The 17,863-nt window shown below is 39.3% G+C and overlaps 1 protein-coding gene across 1 annotated transcript in view; it reads left to right on the top strand.

Annotated features, from left to right (window-relative positions):
* Positions 1-17,863, top strand: part of TMEFF1 (transmembrane protein with EGF like and two follistatin like domains 1) — a 113,336-nt gene that overhangs the window by 85,932 nt on the left and 9,541 nt on the right. Inside the window, exons 5-7 of the mRNA XM_068194739.1 lie at positions 2,193-2,289; positions 13,363-13,511; positions 14,441-14,506. Of these exons, the coding sequence (XP_068050840.1) occupies positions 2,193-2,289; positions 13,363-13,511; positions 14,441-14,506 (312 nt within the window). The remainder of the gene's footprint in view (positions 1-2,192; positions 2,290-13,362; positions 13,512-14,440; positions 14,507-17,863) is intronic.

The raw sequence follows: 17,863 nt of genomic DNA, 5'->3' as shown, positions 1-17,863 counted from the left end.
CAAAATTAAGCAAGGGAAAAAATCTAATGCCAGTCACTATGAGATCATGGAAAACCTTTCTTGAGAAATTTACCATTTTTTAAGGTGATTTTTTTCCAAGAAAGGCATTTGTACAACAGAACATTTTATTTAAGAGGACCACCACAGAGCCATAACCTTAATCAGTCAAATGTGATCTTTAATCTCAAACAAGTCTAAGTAACTAGAGAGCACAGCATCCACACAGTGCACATCAAACGTGAAAAAATACTGCAAATCAATAGATCATTAAATGTTAAGGAGTTGGTAGAAAATGAGTGTGTTTCTAGAGACTGTTCTTGGCCTCATGACCCCTTCCATTGGTGACCGGGGAGCAAATCAGTCAGCACTGATTTGGTGTGGATGACAGAGAACGGGTCACTGACCTAACAGGATGCATAAGCAGGCAGGATTTTAATGTCTGAGGACAGTTATCTGTAGCAAGTCCAGGACCTAGGTAATTTTTCCTTGATGTCAGGAAAACATCTCTCCCACAGACTGTTGACCCTGAAAAGTATTCATTGGGGAATAAAGTGGATAATAAAGTAAATATGATTGTCAGTGCAGTAAAATGGTCAAAAAGTAATATGACTGTTGGATGTTTAAAATGAAGAATGTTACTAATGGTATTTGGCTTTGATGACAACTTTTCTGGCACAGTACGTCCAGCTCTTGTACCCATACCTTCAGAAGGTGTCAACTTACTGACAAAGGGTCATAAGAACAGAAAATGAAGTGGAAATACCATGAATGAAACCAGTGCCATTTGTTTAACTTATTCAAACCATAGGGGATCATTTATTAGCATGGAAAAGTGAAATCTGACACTAAAGGACACTTTAAAATGCCAAATGTAGGCATAGGAATGTGGCAACTGGAAAGAAGGAGAAATCAAATAACATGTGCATTTGTAAAGGTAAAAGCAGATGACCTCTACTGCAGCTTGATAAGAGTGGTGATAGAATTTCTACAGCAGGAATTTTGTTTGATAGGTATTAATCTCTGGAAAATGCACAGCATGCTTTAGACAGAAGGCAGTTAGCTTGCAGGTCTCACCTGCACTATTCTTCATGGAAACACAGCCCCACAGGTCAGAGGGAGAGATTCCCTGCAGCCAAGATCCATGGAAATTAGGAAGAGCTGTTGTGGATTTCTTTTTCCTGTTTGTTTTTGAAGAATGTAAATTCAGCTCTTTCATTAGTGGTGTATGATTTACTGTTGCCACAGCACACAAAGCTGCTATGAGGAAAGGAATGGGATCACTTTGATCTCCGTCCATCCGGCAGCCTGGCGCAGTCAGCTGTGCACCACCACGATATTGTGATACTTTCAGTGGATCTCGACTCCCTCTGCAGATTTCTGTCGTTCTTTTCCTTCCTTCCAAGTAGCTTGCTCTCCTTCATCAATCACTTTGTTAAAAATCAAAAATAGGAGTGGCTAATGGTAGTGAAACAGTAAGAGTATAATTTATTTCTCTTTTACGTGGTGAAGACTTTTGATGTCCATGTCAACAGTAAAATTATTATAGATGTTTTTAGGATCAGAATATTTAAGATAGTGATTTTACTTTTTAGGATACATAGCATTTCTACCAGATTCTTGTTAGGACAACTTTTTTCTTTTATTCCTATGGAACTGAACAAAGTAGTCTGGAAAATACACCACAGCATATGTGACATATGAGCACAGTCTAATCTCATAGTCAGGAATCAAAAAGGGGAAAAAATGCAAGCAGTAAACTTGCATAAGGGTATCTGTAATTAAAGACTATGTCAGAAAATAGTATTTAAATCCCCAGTACCTAATATTCAAGGACATCTAAAGGGACAGGGTTCATACATTATCAGTGGCAATTAAGAGTAAATGTGACTGGGATACATGTCAATGCCAGTTATGTGCCTGGTGAAGCGGGAATAAATAAAAATGACTGAAATAAGAATAAAGGAAGAGCCAATCAATGAAGCATTAGTGTTTTCAAGGATGCTTTTCTGTCACTGGTACAGTTCTACCAACTTCCATTTGACTGACTTTCCAAAAAGGAGCACTATTAAGGTTAATAGCTTCAGTATACGACAGCTTTATATTGACAGTATTCCTGAAAGCAAATGGATTTAGGTAAGCAAAACCAGAGCTTAATTTGAAAGTCATGCTTTCTGTTATTGTTTTTTTTTCAGAGTATGAAGGATCTGGGACAGAAGTTCAGAGAAAACACTCAAAATGTGGAGTTTGCAAATACAGGGCTGAGTGTGATGAAGATGCAGAGAATGTCGGGTATGTAATGTTTTCCTTAGCAATATCACTGAACAAAAGGTGAAAAAATTTAAAGGTGCATGATTATCTGCTTGACTATGTTTGTTCTTACTAATTGAAGCTTTAGTGCCATCCAGTAATAATGTGTTTGATATGTGTCTGTAAAGAACAAACCATCTGCAGTTGCAAAGTAGTGGGAGAAAACAACAGAGAGTTGTACTGGAAAATCTTTAGCTAATATTTTTCAAACAAAGAGCCTTGATTTGTTTTATCCTGCCAACAAAACAACTCAAAAACCAAACAGGAATGCAAAATAAATACTGAATATTCAACCCTGAGATTTTTTTTCTTTATGTTCTCCATGTTCATAAAGTGTTACATGCAGTTATTTCCATCTGTGCTAACCTAGGACCTAAAGGTGAACCGGAGACTTGAGCTAGTCAGATCTTCCAAACTCACTATGGCATTTGATTTCTTAGATGCACACAGGGGGAAATTAATGAAAAATATAATTTATTGTAAAATTTCAAAACAAATTATCAAGAAACAAGAAGCTTTTAAAGACAGTTCATAATGCAGAAGCAGATGCACGACATTTCCTTGCCCGAGGTATTTGGTTATATTACACCCCAGCTGTCCAGGCTCTGTGCAGCTCTCAGAAAGGGCAGAGATATCACTAAGGAAAGGGCTTCTTCAGACAACTCCATGAGGCTTTAAGGGGTTGTTAGGGAATTAAAAGAAGTCCTGTCTGCTGATGGACTTTTGTTTTGCAACAGCCTTTGTCCTGGCAGTGGCCACCAATATGGAATAAGATTTACTGGGATCTGGGCTGGTACTGGGCAGGTACAAAACTTGCAAATGGTACATTTTTGTATCCACAGAGGGAACAGCATCTCAGAATAACAGTGCCTGAACATCACTAATTGGAGAAAACATCACTCTCCCTTTTCTTGTCTTCCAGCTGGAATCCATTTAATGTTGAAATATGCCTTAATTGCACAAGGTTTTATTACAGGATACCAGCATGAAGACATCTCAGGCACTAAAGCAGCTTAGCACTAACATTCAAGATGTACATTCAAGATTAAGTTGTAGAATACAAGGGAAAGCAAAATGGTAATAGTGCTCATGAATTCTAGCATGATACTTCACATTTCATCAAATGCCATAATACTGATGCCAGCTTGCTCTTTCCAGGAGAGAGACAAATGAACTAGAGCTGATTTTTGTAATACTAATAATCTTTTGGAATATTGCCTTGGTCTGCCTAATTTATGACTGGAAATATGGTATATATATATATATATGCACTGAGATGTGCTTTTGGTTTGGGAAAATAAATCCTGAAGTATTCAACTTCAGTAAAAGCTTGCTTAGTCTTTCTGCACTAGTAGAGCTGGAATTCCTGCAGTTGTATAGCATCTTTAAGAAAATTAGGGTAAAGTTGAGGGGAGCAGATTTATTATCTACATCCTACTCATATAAAATGAAACCAGTTCCTGCTTCTTGACAACAGAGAGAGAGTGCTCTTTTGCCTCTACGATTTCTTTAATTAGTCCCCATTAAAAAAAAAATAAGTAGAAACAAGACCTTTTATGTAGAAAATGCTCAAAAGTTAGAAAACATTCCCATGTAGGTTATTTGCAATTCATTGGATAATATTTTTCAATTCTATACAGGAATTTAATATAATTTAAATTTTCCCAGTGCCTTTAACCATTAAAACAGGCTTCAGTGATATTCACTCTTTAGCCATAGGTAAATCAGGGACTGTTAACACAGATTGCCTTCACGAGGTTGGTTTTGACAAGTCACATAGCAAGTCACAAACTTGCTAAAGTAGAATATAGCAATTGGCATAATTTTTCATAAAATCAAAACAGTTATTTATCTGGCAGAAACAAGATGGGATTGAAATCTTCTTTTGAGAAACTTTAGTAGAGCACCCCTTATAACTGCTTTTAACATCTAATTTTTATTCTCTTTACTGCTGTGTTTCAGTGTGGCTTTTGACATCATAAAATTATATCATGACATACAAAGTAACTGGCAACACAAATATCTCTCATAATGTATAAACAATGTTAGTCAGAATTATCATTTCATCCAAATTTGCACTAGATTACAAAGAATACCACTCCTAATTCTAGCAAATCACAAAACTCTCTAATTTCATAAAAATATTCTGGTTTGATTTTCCTTTTTAAGACACAAGGATGTCCACTGGAACTTTTTTGAATAGTGTGGTAATGTCTACTGAACCACAAAGAAAAAGTACATTTAGTTCCATTCATGTAGGTTTATTGGGCCTGGACAGCCCTTGCTTGCACCTTGTGATGTTAAGACACTTAATAGAGTGATCCAGGTGGTAACAGAAGGCATGTAAAGAAAATTTTGCTCCATTATGGTAACTGTATGAGTTAGCTGAACTGTCCCCTAATTTTAAGTAGATAATCTCAAGCCATATTTATGATACAAACACTAAAGGCACAGTTATGAATTTTTTCAGCCTCTTTTCCAAGCTGTGCAATCTGAGACTTTACAAACACCAGCTTCTTCTGCTCCGACTGCTTGAGAAGAGAAAGAGTATCTGTGCTCTTCATTTATCAATAAGGAAATTCATTTATGGGTAAAATGTTTAGTGAATTGGTGGGAAGGGTGTCACACATGCCACCACATGTTGAGTGGTTTGAGGGAAACGAGCTGGAATTAATGAGGAATCCCAGGCCTTGCCAAGAGGACAGCCTCAATAGCCTAGGGAGCAGAATAGGCAAATTTTCTCCCAATAATGGAAAAATCCTGCTAAAGACAATGTTATTCCCTGCAGAATGTAGGTTGTCTTTTGGGTATGGAAAGCTGTGGGATACTGTTCAAAAAGTGGTGGCACCTGATACTTTCAGTGAAAACTGTAGGGGGATCTTTACAACAGAGAAGCAGAAACAAGACCCTTTGTCACCTCCTGATTTTTTACAGGTGAACCTGCAGGTCCTTAGAGTTATCTAAGCAGGTCCTTTCTTCTCAGAGGTGCACAGTGATATCGCGAGGGGCAATAGACACAGGTCAAACATGGTAAATTTTGTGTTGTCATAATGGAAAATGTTTCTACCACAAGGATGGTTGGACACTCCAACATCGTGTCTGGTATTTCCATCCATGGAGATGGTCTGAACTTGATCAGACACAGCCTTGGGACCAACTTTGAGCAGAGGCTGGGACTAAATGATCTCTGCACATCTCTTAAGCCTAAATTAATCTGTGAGTCTGTGTAATTACCAAATCTTGGTGCATTTTAATAGCAAATTTAAAGATCGGTTGTAGAGCTGAGATACGTGCCATACTACAAATTAGTGATATCAATTTTTTGTTGCTTTAAAATTGTATTTTCCCCTTTGAAAAAGTTACAGATTCTTATTTTTCATGCTTGGTGTTAAACCATTATGGCTATCTCTTGATCAAAAATGGTACATATGTTTTTATTGCACTAGATTACATGTAGTTTGAAGAAATAAGGCTTTGCACAGGGTTTTAGATTTGTATCTTCTTTTTTTTTTTTTTTTACTTCACAGAAACATTATCTGCCTAAACCAAAAGTGGTAACAATGCCTAGTAAACTGAATTCAAAAGTATAAATAACTTTACAATTTCCACTGCCTCTGTGAAAAATTTCAATGTTGATTCTTGGTCGAGTGGTTGAGACACAGAAATAAAGTCTGAGGAGAGGGTTGTCATAAACAGAACACTTGGAAAATTTGTATTCAGCTATATGAAAATCAGTACATTAATTCATTATCTAAACTCTGGAAGTAATCAGGTTAAGGAAACATCACAGAAATATATTTATCCATATTTTTCTCTTTTTTTCATACAACTTGTAAGTATTTTAAAGAGTTGCTAGTTTGTGGTCAATCTTTTCAAGGGCATAGACAATCACTTGTAGATGCACTAGTCTGAAATTGCATAAACACATAACATGTCATTTGCCTGACATATTATGTGATTTTCTATAGGTCTGTGGTAACAGGATGCAAAGAAAAGGATTCACATGGGTTGGGTAGGACTTCCTTCCCATTTAGTGACAAAACTGAAATAGGTTGTATATATCATGGGAGAAGCTGCTGCCTGACACCATTCAGTCAGTATCTGCCTTTCTCCTCTGACTGTCAAATGTCTCTCTGGCCAAAAGCTTCCTCCTCTTTGTTGAAAAGACAGCATAGTGGTGCAAAATGTGTGCACAAGAGGTTGGTAGACTTATACTCTTGTGTGAGAAAGTGGCAAGAAGCCCACAAGTAGGTAGTATGAATATGGCTGTGTGTTTTCTTTTGGAATTTTGAATTAGAAATGCAGTCATGTTAAGAAGTGGACAGAGGTGGCAGCACAAAGTTTGGGGTCATCTAGGGCTGATGGGGTAAATTCTGTAAGTCAGATCACAAACATACATGGATTGCTCCTGACTTTTTCTTAGCACACACTGAGTTTTTCAGTTCTACTGACTGTTCATGAGATAACCAGATCATTATATCAGTACACAATCAAAAGATAGGAACTCTAGAGGGTCTGGGCTCCTGCCCTGCACTGCAACCAGGATAAGTTTTTCATGTGAGCTCAAGGACTTCTCCAGGAGAACTCTGACCAACTCCATGAAGAAAGATTTCACAGCTGGGTGTATCTGTTCAAGGGCTGAACTTTTCTCACTTTGGAATAATTTCCTCGTGTTCAATCACAATTTCTTTCCTTGCAACTTGCACCTGTCATCTTTCACTCCTCTTCATGTACCTCTAAGAAGAGCGTCACTCTCACCTCCTCGATAACCCCTCTTGGGTTGTTGGTGACAGCAGTCACCTCCTTAGCCTTCTCTCCTCCAGGCTGAAGAGGTGCAGTGCCCCCATCACAGCATCTCACCACTGCAGCCTCTCCAGTTTCTCAGAGTTTTTGCCGTTACTGGGGACTCCCAAAACAGGACAGAGTGTTTCACAGGGGACGTCATGAGTGCTGAATGTAGGACAAGAACCACTTCCCTTGCTCTGCTCTTGACCCTCCTGTGATGCAGCTCCCCAGCTTGCTGCTCCCCCTGGACCCTCAGGTCCTTTTCTGCAGAGCTGCTTTCCTGCTGGTCCACCCACAACCTGTCCTGCGGCAGTGTGACAGATTTCCTGTCATCTTCAGACCTCTGGAGGTTTCTCCATCTTGTGAAGGCCCCACCTGAGTTGATATCTTTTTTTTTTTTGTCTTTGATAAGGAAGTAATTAACTTAAAAATATCCTCACTGTAAAAATTCAAATTTATCATGTTCTCAGTTTTACCTATTTTTTTTTAACAGAAGAAATATGGAAATTGGATTCTGGCACATTCAGTCTTTTTTTTTTTTAATAAGTGTACTATGCTGTCAAAGATATGTTTTGACTTATAATGTAGATTCTCAAGAAAGATTGACAGCTGATCCCCAAGTAGACCTTTTGAGATTAACATTTTATGAGATTTACTTTGCAAAGCAAAGGTACCTCAGTAATATATAAATTCAGCCGGCCTATAATTTGCATAGTGTCTGTTTTCACAAAGGCCAAACCAGAATTTCAGAAGTCTTAGTATTAACAGTTAGAAATGCCAATGTGGATATTTTAAAATCCTAGTCTCTGCCTTGTCTCTATAATTTGTCCTCCAGGGAAAGATTTGGCCTGTTTGAAGTCGGGCGTGCAAGTTCATACTTACCTCTTTTGACCACTTTTTCACTCATTTATCTTTTCTTTTTATTAACTTTTTAGGATATGATGTATGTAAGTATTCATAGGAAGGGTAGCTAAATCCTGTGTAAATGCAACTCACAGCATTCCGATCCAACGGAAGATAAAAATCCTAAGTATTTGTGTGCAAAAAAACATTCAGACAATAGAGAAAATCATCCTAAACAAGGGATTAAAGACTGTGTTGTAGGATTATGAATTATGAAAATATTGATGCAAGATATTCTGATATGATAGGAATAGCATAATGGTCTTTTCACTATATTGGCTGTTAAGAAATTGAATAGACCCTAGATGGGTAATAATCCATGTCTGGTTTTTTAATGTATATTTTTAGTGATCTTTGCAGCAGTGTGTGCCAAGTCTTTGAAGGTTCCTATTATCTGAGGGTGGAGGGAGGGTTAGGCTGCTTTTGAGAGAGCAAACATCAGTTCACCATGTATGCTGTGAGAAGCTCACTGCAGTAAAGACTAGATTTCTTCAGTGGTCAGAGACAGCCATGCCATGAAAAAGGGGAATGTAGGAAAAGGGATGCCTGGAAAATAGCTGAAGCTTATGGTATTCAAAGGGTGTTCTGGATTGCTGGGCAGAAGTAAAGACAGAGTGCTAAAGCCAGGCACAAAGAAGCTTTGTAGAATTGAATTCTCCTTCTCTTGTGCTATAAAGGGATTTTTAAAAACACACCAAAAACCTGATGAAGATTCAACTCTAGTCAAATTGGTAGAAAAATCACTTTGAAATCCAGATTTTCTTAGTTCAGGTTTCATCAGGGAAGAACTGCACACAAGGGAAGAATCATCAAATGAAAGGTAATCCTTCATTTGGCATGGTTATATTCTTAACTGCAATTGCAACACCCCTGCTATTTCAATTCACCTAAATTTATTCCATCAAGCTTACCCTTATCCATCTGTGTGCATTTCATACACTTTGTTTTACTCTAGTGTTTCCATTTTACATTTGTAAGCAGATGTTCCAATGAATTGGTGAGTACCTGAGAATGTTCAGTGTTGTCAGCTACTGGGAAGAGATAGCAAGCAGCACTCCCTGTGAGGCCAGGCCAGAAAAATACATTTGTGGGCAAGACCCAGGTGGGCATAAATGCAGCAGCCTGATCCGTTGGTTGGAAATGCCTGTCTCTCCCAGCAGCCAAGCCCTCTCCACAAGTCAGTCATGCTTTTCCTTTCTTTTTTTTTTCCCTCTCTTTTCTTTGAACCTACCAGGGTTTTTAAGCACACAGAACTTCCAACAGACCACGTACACCTTGAAGCCTGAAAACAAAGGTAGCCTTGAAATGTGTTCTGATCTCTGGGGATCTAATTAATTTACTAATAGCAGCAAGTGCTCTTACAGCCTGAGCTTGTCACTTCATTTTACTAAGCACGTTTACTTTGTTACACCTAGTAGCCCCTAAAAATGAGTTGTACATCCTCATTTCTTGCTTATTAAAACCACCCAAAAAATCTGCTTGGTTTAATTATATCACTTTGTACTTTCTTGAAATTCAAACGCTTTTCTGTTTAACTAATGGTGTTAATGAATGATAATACATCAGCTCTCTGATGACAGGTGACAAAATTCAGATACTTTTTCTGTATACCCTAGTACATCAGGAAAACATCTGAAAATATCCTGTTGACTTTCCTGGGCTAAGTAAGAGAAATGATCTGTTGAGGACCTTAAGCAGGAACCTCCTCCAGCAAGACTTCAGTTTAGAGCATTAACTGTTTAAATCCTTTTGGTTAAAGCCAATAAGAAAGTTATAGTGAAGAAAATGTTTGTAGGGCTCTCACTCCTTTTACTCCAGTGTGTCTTTTACAACAAGCTTTTCCAGCAAAAATTTGAAGCACTCATTCACTTCTTCCTCATATGAAGCAAGAAGCACATTCAAGATGTCCTTAATACACAATTCTTTTAAGTGACTTTACCTTAAGTGACTAACTCTTTTCTTCTGAATTTTACATTTAAGGTTCACTCTCTTCCTGGGTGCCCCTCTTGTTCTTCTCCTATGTGTCCCTGCTCCCCCATCATGATGTCAAGCTTTTCCTGCCCTGCTTTTGTGAGCAGCTCTCTGCATTGTCCTTATGCTCTCTCTGTGCTCTGTCCCCAGCAGGAGAGAGACTTGAGGGAACAGATTGCAATATGGGACTGCAATTTCGTGTTCAGTTTCAGTCTTAGCTGTGAAGGAAAACAGTTCTTGGTGCCTCTTACAGATTCTCATGCTTGCAAAGGCCTCTGATAAGATTTTTGCCCTTTAAGATGCTCTTTCTCACTGTCTGCTGTGTCTTCTCACATACTTTGTGTTCTTCTTGTATGGTCTGTGGTATGGTTCAGACCTGTGAGCTCTGCTTGGTAGCCTTGAGCTTTGACTTCTTGGCTTTGGCTCCCAAACTGGCTAGTGGGGGGGAAGCTGGCTTCCACCAAGCAGTTGGATTTCCTGTCATCTCAGTACCAAGCTATTATCTGCCCTCTGTAGCTCTCTGACGTCAGGATATAACATATTTTCAGTATTTCATAGTGGGTTTGTTGGCAGCTCTTCCAATACTTTCCTGAGCTGCTCTTCTGTTTCAGTCTGTGGTGGTCCCATTCTCTCACAGGGACTCAGGCTCCAGTTTCAAAGTGTTTGATGTGAAACATCAGAGCAGCAACTTGCTCTCCCATGGTTTTACCTTCCTTCACAAACACTAAGCAGTTAAAAACAACATTCTTTTCATGTTTTCTGTCGGGAGCAGCACTCCCCATATGCTCTCATCTCACGATTTGGCACTTCCTGTAGTCCCACAGTATTTTTGATCTAGTGGAAACTGTCTATGAGCAAGGACAAATTCACTACACCCTATACAGACTCCCTGATGAGTGCTGGTTTCTAACATGTGTTCCTGGCTCCCTCTCTGCCACCCTACTTCATCTGTGGAGGCCCTTTTCCCTTCAGACCAGTGCACTCAAGCCATGTCCTCTCCTTAACTTATCCTCTTTCAGCCCTCTGAAAGGCTTCAGAGGTTTATGTTGGAGTAAGAGTTTCAATTTCTTTTAAAGTGCATCAGTCCAGTTCAACTGTTCATTATGCCACAGTGTACTTAAACCACTTGCTTTTACATGCCAGACAGCTCTGCCAAGTGACCAGTGACTAACTGGCCAGGGAAAGGCTGGAAGTACCACTTGGCATCATGGTCATAGGCAAAGAAGTAGCTAATGGCACCAGGCAGATAATCAGATATATGTGAAGGGGGTCAACACATGAAATTTCTGTACATTGATGAGATGGTTAGAGATAAGACTGAGACTGTTGACCAGAACATCAGGGTCAGGAATTCATACGCACCCCTAAAGAAAGCATCTGGCAATTCTGAGAAAGTAAACATTTAATATTAGATGTTAAATCTAAATACAGCAAAGCATGGAAACATAAGCAATTTTCAAGCAGCTTCAACTCTAGTCTGTAATGTCACCATAAAAACAAAAAAACATATTTTCAAAACTCACCTTATTTTTCACCAGGAATGACAAAACCCAACCATAATCACGGTGCTACAGACATCAGATGGTGACTACAGGCAGATTTAAGGGAGAGCAAAGGTATCTGTCTGCACACAGCCAGTGTCATTCAAATGAGGACCAGCTCTCTGCTAGTTTGTGTCAATAAATATGCATGACTGCTGAGCCATGAGCCTTTTATTTGTATGTAGTAAACCCCTAATAAACTCCTGATTAATCTTAACATCATGTGGGAGTAGGTAAACAAAATAGTATTTCCATCCTGGTTCTAAGGTTTACTACCATTACCATTTCTAGTAAGAAAGATTATCATATGTTCATCATATTGATATTTATAGGCTTCATTAGTATTTGGAAGTAGGTCCCTAAGATGTGTAGAGACTCATTACTGAGGCAGTTTTTCACTGTCAGTAGGTGCACTTAAAACCCTGTTTGCACCAGAGATATTCTGTCTAGCAACAATCTGAAGTTCTCAGGCATGGAAAATTACCTGCAAAATTAGAATATTTAAATTAAGCAGCAAAAGGTTCTTATGGAAAAAGAGGAAGAGCGAAAAGTATGCTGGCCGGCTTCAGCATTTCTGCAGCATGGAATTTGGTTCTGCTGCAGATTTGTTACCAGTTTGAGGAATACATTCGTCTATTTAATAGTTTAATTTTATCTGCAAGAGTGGGAAAGAACATAACCTGGTAAGTTGGTTGCTTGGACGTTTTCCCCCCTCCTGTGACTTACAAGAGTAAGTCACATCAAGATGAAGTGAGTGGTTACTCCTGGCAGTCAGACCATGTGCCCCGTGTCGAGCTTTCTGCCAAGGAGAGGGTCTTGTGCCCACTGCCACCTTCTCAGAAGTTGCAGAGTGGCTTTCTCACACTCACGATTTTCCCCATTTTTTTCCCCATCCCAAAGATGGAGATGAACTTGCAGAGCAATGTGAAACATACACAGAAACTTTCTTTCAAAAATAGAAGTTCAGTTAGAAAGTAGAATATTGATTAAAATAATCAGGGGGTGTAAGGCATGGAAAGTTGCAAAGTTTTCCTGTGCTATTCACATATGTAAAATTTCTGGACTTCTTGCTGGGGCTACAAAAGTATCTAAGCATAAACAGGTCATAGTCCTGTCTGCATCTTTGGCTGTCCTACCTCTGTGTGGTTAGGAACCAGCTACACGCTAGGTCTTCATTTTTCCTGCTTTCATTTTACAATCCCTAGTTACAAATTGTGTGGAAAATGATTCTTCCTAAACAACCAAAATGTTAATGGGATGCAATATGAAATAATTCAGATTGCATAATCCTGTTTTAAATGAAACATATTAGACCTATTGTTAACTTTCAAAGGTATGAATGAAAGTCTTCTTGAAATGACACAGCAAGATATTAACCAATATTAACCAAGCATATTGACTCTATACAGCCTTTGAAATAGAACTCTTTCTATTGCCTAACAGAAAAGGGAGTCCTTTTTGTTTTCCCCCTCAAGGACCCTGATGCTGAAAAAGTTAGAATATTCTTCTGATTTTCTTCACACTAGAGAATAAATACTACAAACTGGTATATTAATGTAGTAAATCTTCTTACTAGCGTGTTATCACTTTTCAAGTGTATTCTATGAGATTGACACCAGAGTAAAACTACAAGAAACAAGAATACATTATTGAAAAGCACACTGAAGCATGTATTCACAATTTTGTATATTCTGCTCAGAAGCCTGAGATGTCAATGACTCCTTCAGCATCCTCATGCAGCACGCTGTCCCCTCCTGGCATTGGTGCACAAGCTAGTGTTTACTTAGGACTTAACATGACTTAATTTTTGTTTGCTGGATGTCAATTTTGTTTTGCTGTATGCTTCAATTAACAGGTGTGTATGTAACATAGACTGCAGTGGATACAGTTTTAATCCTGTATGTGCTTCTGATGGAAGTTCCTATAACAATCCATGCTTTGTCAGAGAGGCATCATGTCTGAGGCAAGAGCAGATTGACATCAGGCACCTTGGGCACTGCTCAGGTAGGATTAATTTTGGCTTTTTGGAAAAATGAAATTCTGACATAACTGGGCTTGGTAGACTTTCCCTTTTGCATTTTTGGTCAGAAGTCACTGATACAGTTACCAGTGAACTCATCATCTGTAATTTTGAGTTCCCCATACTACACACATAGTGCTGTGTTTACATTGTCTTTCTTTGGCTGCTGTTACCTGGAAAGATGGGAAAAGCCCTTGGTAAAATATAAGCAAAAATCCAACAGTTCTTACATGAGGGGGTGGTAGGAGAACAGAAGGAATACGGATGTGTGGGAAGTCTTCCCTCTTGTTGCTGTGGGCTGTAAAATGTGCTTCCAGTGTGCGTCAGGTTGGGTCCTGATTGCACAAACATTGATCCTTTATTCTTAAGGGTTTTTTTCCCTTATTTGCATTTCAAATGCTTATTTGGAAATAAGCATTTGAAATATGCTTATTTCCAACCAAAGTGATTCTATAATTTCCTTTTCCAGTGTTGGAATGGTCCACTGGAGCCCTCTGCCTACTGCCTTGTGGCTAATCCTGCCCAAAATCCTTCAGTTTTGGGGGCTTGCATTTAGGACTTTCTCATGGGAATAACAGATTTCTACCAACTTTTTGCAAGTTACATCTAGATCTGTAACTTGGGCAGTTCCAACACCAAAACAGACTGTCACCAAAATAACTTAGAAATACTACAGAAAAGTTTTTTGTTCAAAACCTAAAGTTTGAGGTCCATGTTGGTCTGGACACCAGGGCTACCAACTAGGTGTGATACCAGCCTGGTTGTGTGGGAGGAACAATGTGGGAGTGTGCCCAGCTTGACTTCAATTTAAAATAGGTCTTTGAATATCATTCTGGCTTATCAGTGATGCACACGTACTGGTCTGGAAAATATCCTTTCCTAATAAGTAACCATGCATGTATTTATCACCTAGAAACCGATGACACAAATGCAGTTGGAAAGAAAGATGATGGCATGCAGTATCGGCCAGAAGTGAAAGGTACTGTGCAGACTTTGGGCTTCTTGTTTACAGCTTCACAAGATGAGAAAATAGAGCATGAAATTCCCTTCTTGTCTGCCTAACAGCTCTGATTCTTGTAGCTGAGACAGACCTGTGAGCAGTTTCTTTCTTACAGCATGTTGCAAGGGAAGCAGGAAGATGCGCATGATTTGTGAGTTTTGCCTGCTCTGTTCCTCTAAGATGCCCAGTTGCTCAGTATCCCGTGCAGTGGCCAGAGGATTGGACTTCCTCCAAGTGCTGTGAAAATGACTTTACTGGAAGACACCAAGCTGTGACATTCCTGATGAAATAGCATAGCACAAGCCTCCCTGCCATGGTCCTATCTTTTCTGTTAACTTCTGGGAAAAATGGATGATTCTGTATTTGTTACATTGTTTTAAAATATTTTCAGTAAACTAATATGCTGAATCACATTAGTTGAAAATGTTTCACCTACATGAACCCTACCTTACCTTTTAATAACATTTAATGCCTCAACTTTTTCTTCATCTCTGCTAGTCAGATGATCATACACATCAAGTATCACTCCAATGTTTTCTTTAGACTTCCTGTTGCTAGCAACACACTTGAAAAAGCTGTTCTTATTATCTTACACAACACTGGGCAGATTCAGTTTGAAATGAGCTTTGGCCTTTTGTGTCTACAAACTACAGCTCCGTACTCTTCCTTTGAAGCCAGATCTCGCTTCCAGCAGCCATATAAATTATCTTTCCTTTTGAGTTCCACTCCCTGTTCAGTCAAGCTGGTCTTCTACCCCACTTGCTTGACTTACAATGCAGTGGGAATTGTCTGCCCCTGTGCTTCTAAAGGCACTTCTTAAACCTTGACCAGTACTCATGGACCCCTCCAAAGCAGACTGCCAGGGTACTCTGCTAAAGAGCTCCATGAATAGCTTAAAGGCTTTTTCTACTGAAATCCAGGGTAGCAATGGCAGTGTCCTTATTTCTCATTGCACTGAAACTCACCCATTAAACTCAACCATTTCATGATATCTATGGCCAAGACAGACACCTAAAATTACACCCTCCATGAGCCCCATATTCACAAACAGCATGCCTAGGAGTGCTTGGCTCACTGAGTACCTCTGACAAGAAGTTATTATCTCCTGAAAATGTCAAGTCCTGTTCATCACAGCAATATTTTATTCCCATGTGATGTGTGGGAAGTTAAAAATCTCCCATAAAGATGAGGGCTAGCAATCCAGAAATTTCTCATAATTGCTTGTATAATAAGTCATCAGTGCTCACATCCTGGCTGGGCACTCAGTAGTAGACACCCACTACCACGTTTCCTTGTTTTCCATCCCTCTAGCCTTCACCGAGAGGCTCTCAACCACATCAGCACTAACTGTAATTGCTGTACGATCACCTCTCCCTTACATACAACATGATACCTCCAACTTGTGTCCTGCCTGTCGCTCCTGAACAGCCTGGAGCCCTCCATCTCAACACTCCATTTGTGGGACTCATTTTACCAATTCATGCAAATACCAGAGATATTGTATCTCTGGGAGATGACCAGTGGTTCTAGTACCTCCTGTTTGATTCTCATAATGTGTGTGTCGGTGTTCAAGCATTTCAAATGTGCTCCTGAGCTCTCCAAGCTCCCAGGAGCAGTGGAAGTGTTCTAGCACTTGCTACCCTCAGGTGATGCCATGTGACTCACACTGCAATGGTGTTGGAATCTCCTTCCCTCATCAGTTCTAGATTAAAGTCCTCTCCATCCTCCCAGATTACGCCCAAAAAATAATTTTACCCTTCAGGACAGGTTGGTTCCATCAGGCCCCAACATACCTTGTCTCTTCCATCATTTAAAACCCCAAAGTTTTGGTGGAAACACCAGTCCCAGAGCAAGGTATTGACATCCTGGGCTCACCTGTTTGTTTCAAGCTCTCCCTCATTATTGGGAGGATTGAAGGGAAACACTATCTGTGCTCCCAAATTTTTTTAGCATTGTCCCCAGGGCTTCTGAAACCTCATTTGATTGAACTCGGGCTTTTTGTGGCCACATCATCATTAGTAGCCACATGAAAGAGCAGGAGTTGGTAGTAGTCTGAAGGTTGCAATAACCTCTTCAGTCTTGTGGTGACATCTCTAATTCAGGTCCCAGGGAGGAAGAAAACTTCTCTGAAAAGAGAATCCAGTCTGCAAGAGGGTGTTTATATTTTGCACAGGAAAGAATCACAAATGAGCATAACTCACTGTTCTTTCTCCTCAGTTCTGGTCTTAATGCAGGTTTTGTTCTCTGTTAGCTCTGGTCTTTAATTTTTTTCTGTCATTATACTTCTTTTGCAATCCCATGGCTTCCCTCAATAAAACCATCTCAACATGGCTTTCAACATTCCTTGTGTTCTTCTTGAAAAGTCATTCAGTGTCAAAAAACTTCATATATTTTTCTCTTTTCACAAATTCTCTTATTTTCACTGCATATGATGAACCAGTTGGAGTGACTTAATGTCTATTTTTCACTTACATTATGAAGGTATAAAAGGCACCAATGCAATATGCATCTTATTATGTTATGTAATGAAACACCACTTTCAGTTCCTATTCCAAAGAGGTAACAGCCTTTTATTCATTGCATGTAAATTGCCCTTGAAATCTAGTTAGTGGAAAAACCATTGTATATAATTATTATTATTAATGTGTCTGGCTTGTGCAGTCTCACATTCAGCAAATGATGTGGATGGAGAGAGTATGCTTCACAAAAAAAAAGGTTGTTTTGAAATTTTTTAATACAGTACTCAGGTCTCTTTAGATAGTGAGAGCCCGAAGTGAACTTCTTTGAATTGTTTTTTTTCATCCAGGGTAAGAGAACAGTCCACACTCCTACCTGTTTGCTTTTGCTTTCAGTTCCTGTGAGTTAATCTTGTTAAACTCTGTTCTCTGAATGGCTAATATCTTTTAGTCTCTAGAACTGTGACAGTCTCTTCCTGAATTGCAAGTGGCTACCTAAAGTTCCATCAGAAAAGTCTCTCTTCCCAGATTCAGCTGGCTTGATGGTTTTGTTGTACCAAGATGAGCATCAGGGTTTCAGTTTTTATGCATGACTTTTCCTTCTGGTGAAGTTTTTGAACTCCCATATCCAGTCACTCTTTCAAGGCTCCTACACCAGTTACATCTTTCACTTTGAAGCTCTGAACCAGTCTAGCAGGTGTCTCCAATTAAAAACAGATTCCTGTCAAAAGGGACAAAAATGCCTATTTCACACTAGGAATCACCTCCTGCATTTAACATCTCCTTGCTCAATGTAAGTTTTGGCTCTCATCTGTGTGTGGCTGTCTGGCCACTTTTCAGGGGATGCACCTTTCAGTTTTCCACTGGGCCTCACATTGTG

Source organism: Anomalospiza imberbis, chromosome 1, assembly GCF_031753505.1.
Source record: "Anomalospiza imberbis isolate Cuckoo-Finch-1a 21T00152 chromosome 1, ASM3175350v1, whole genome shotgun sequence".
Classification (NCBI taxonomy): Eukaryota; Metazoa; Chordata; class Aves; order Passeriformes; family Viduidae; genus Anomalospiza; species Anomalospiza imberbis.
The sequence above is the reverse complement of the archived record's forward strand: the minus strand, read 5'-3'. Positions and strand labels throughout refer to the sequence as shown.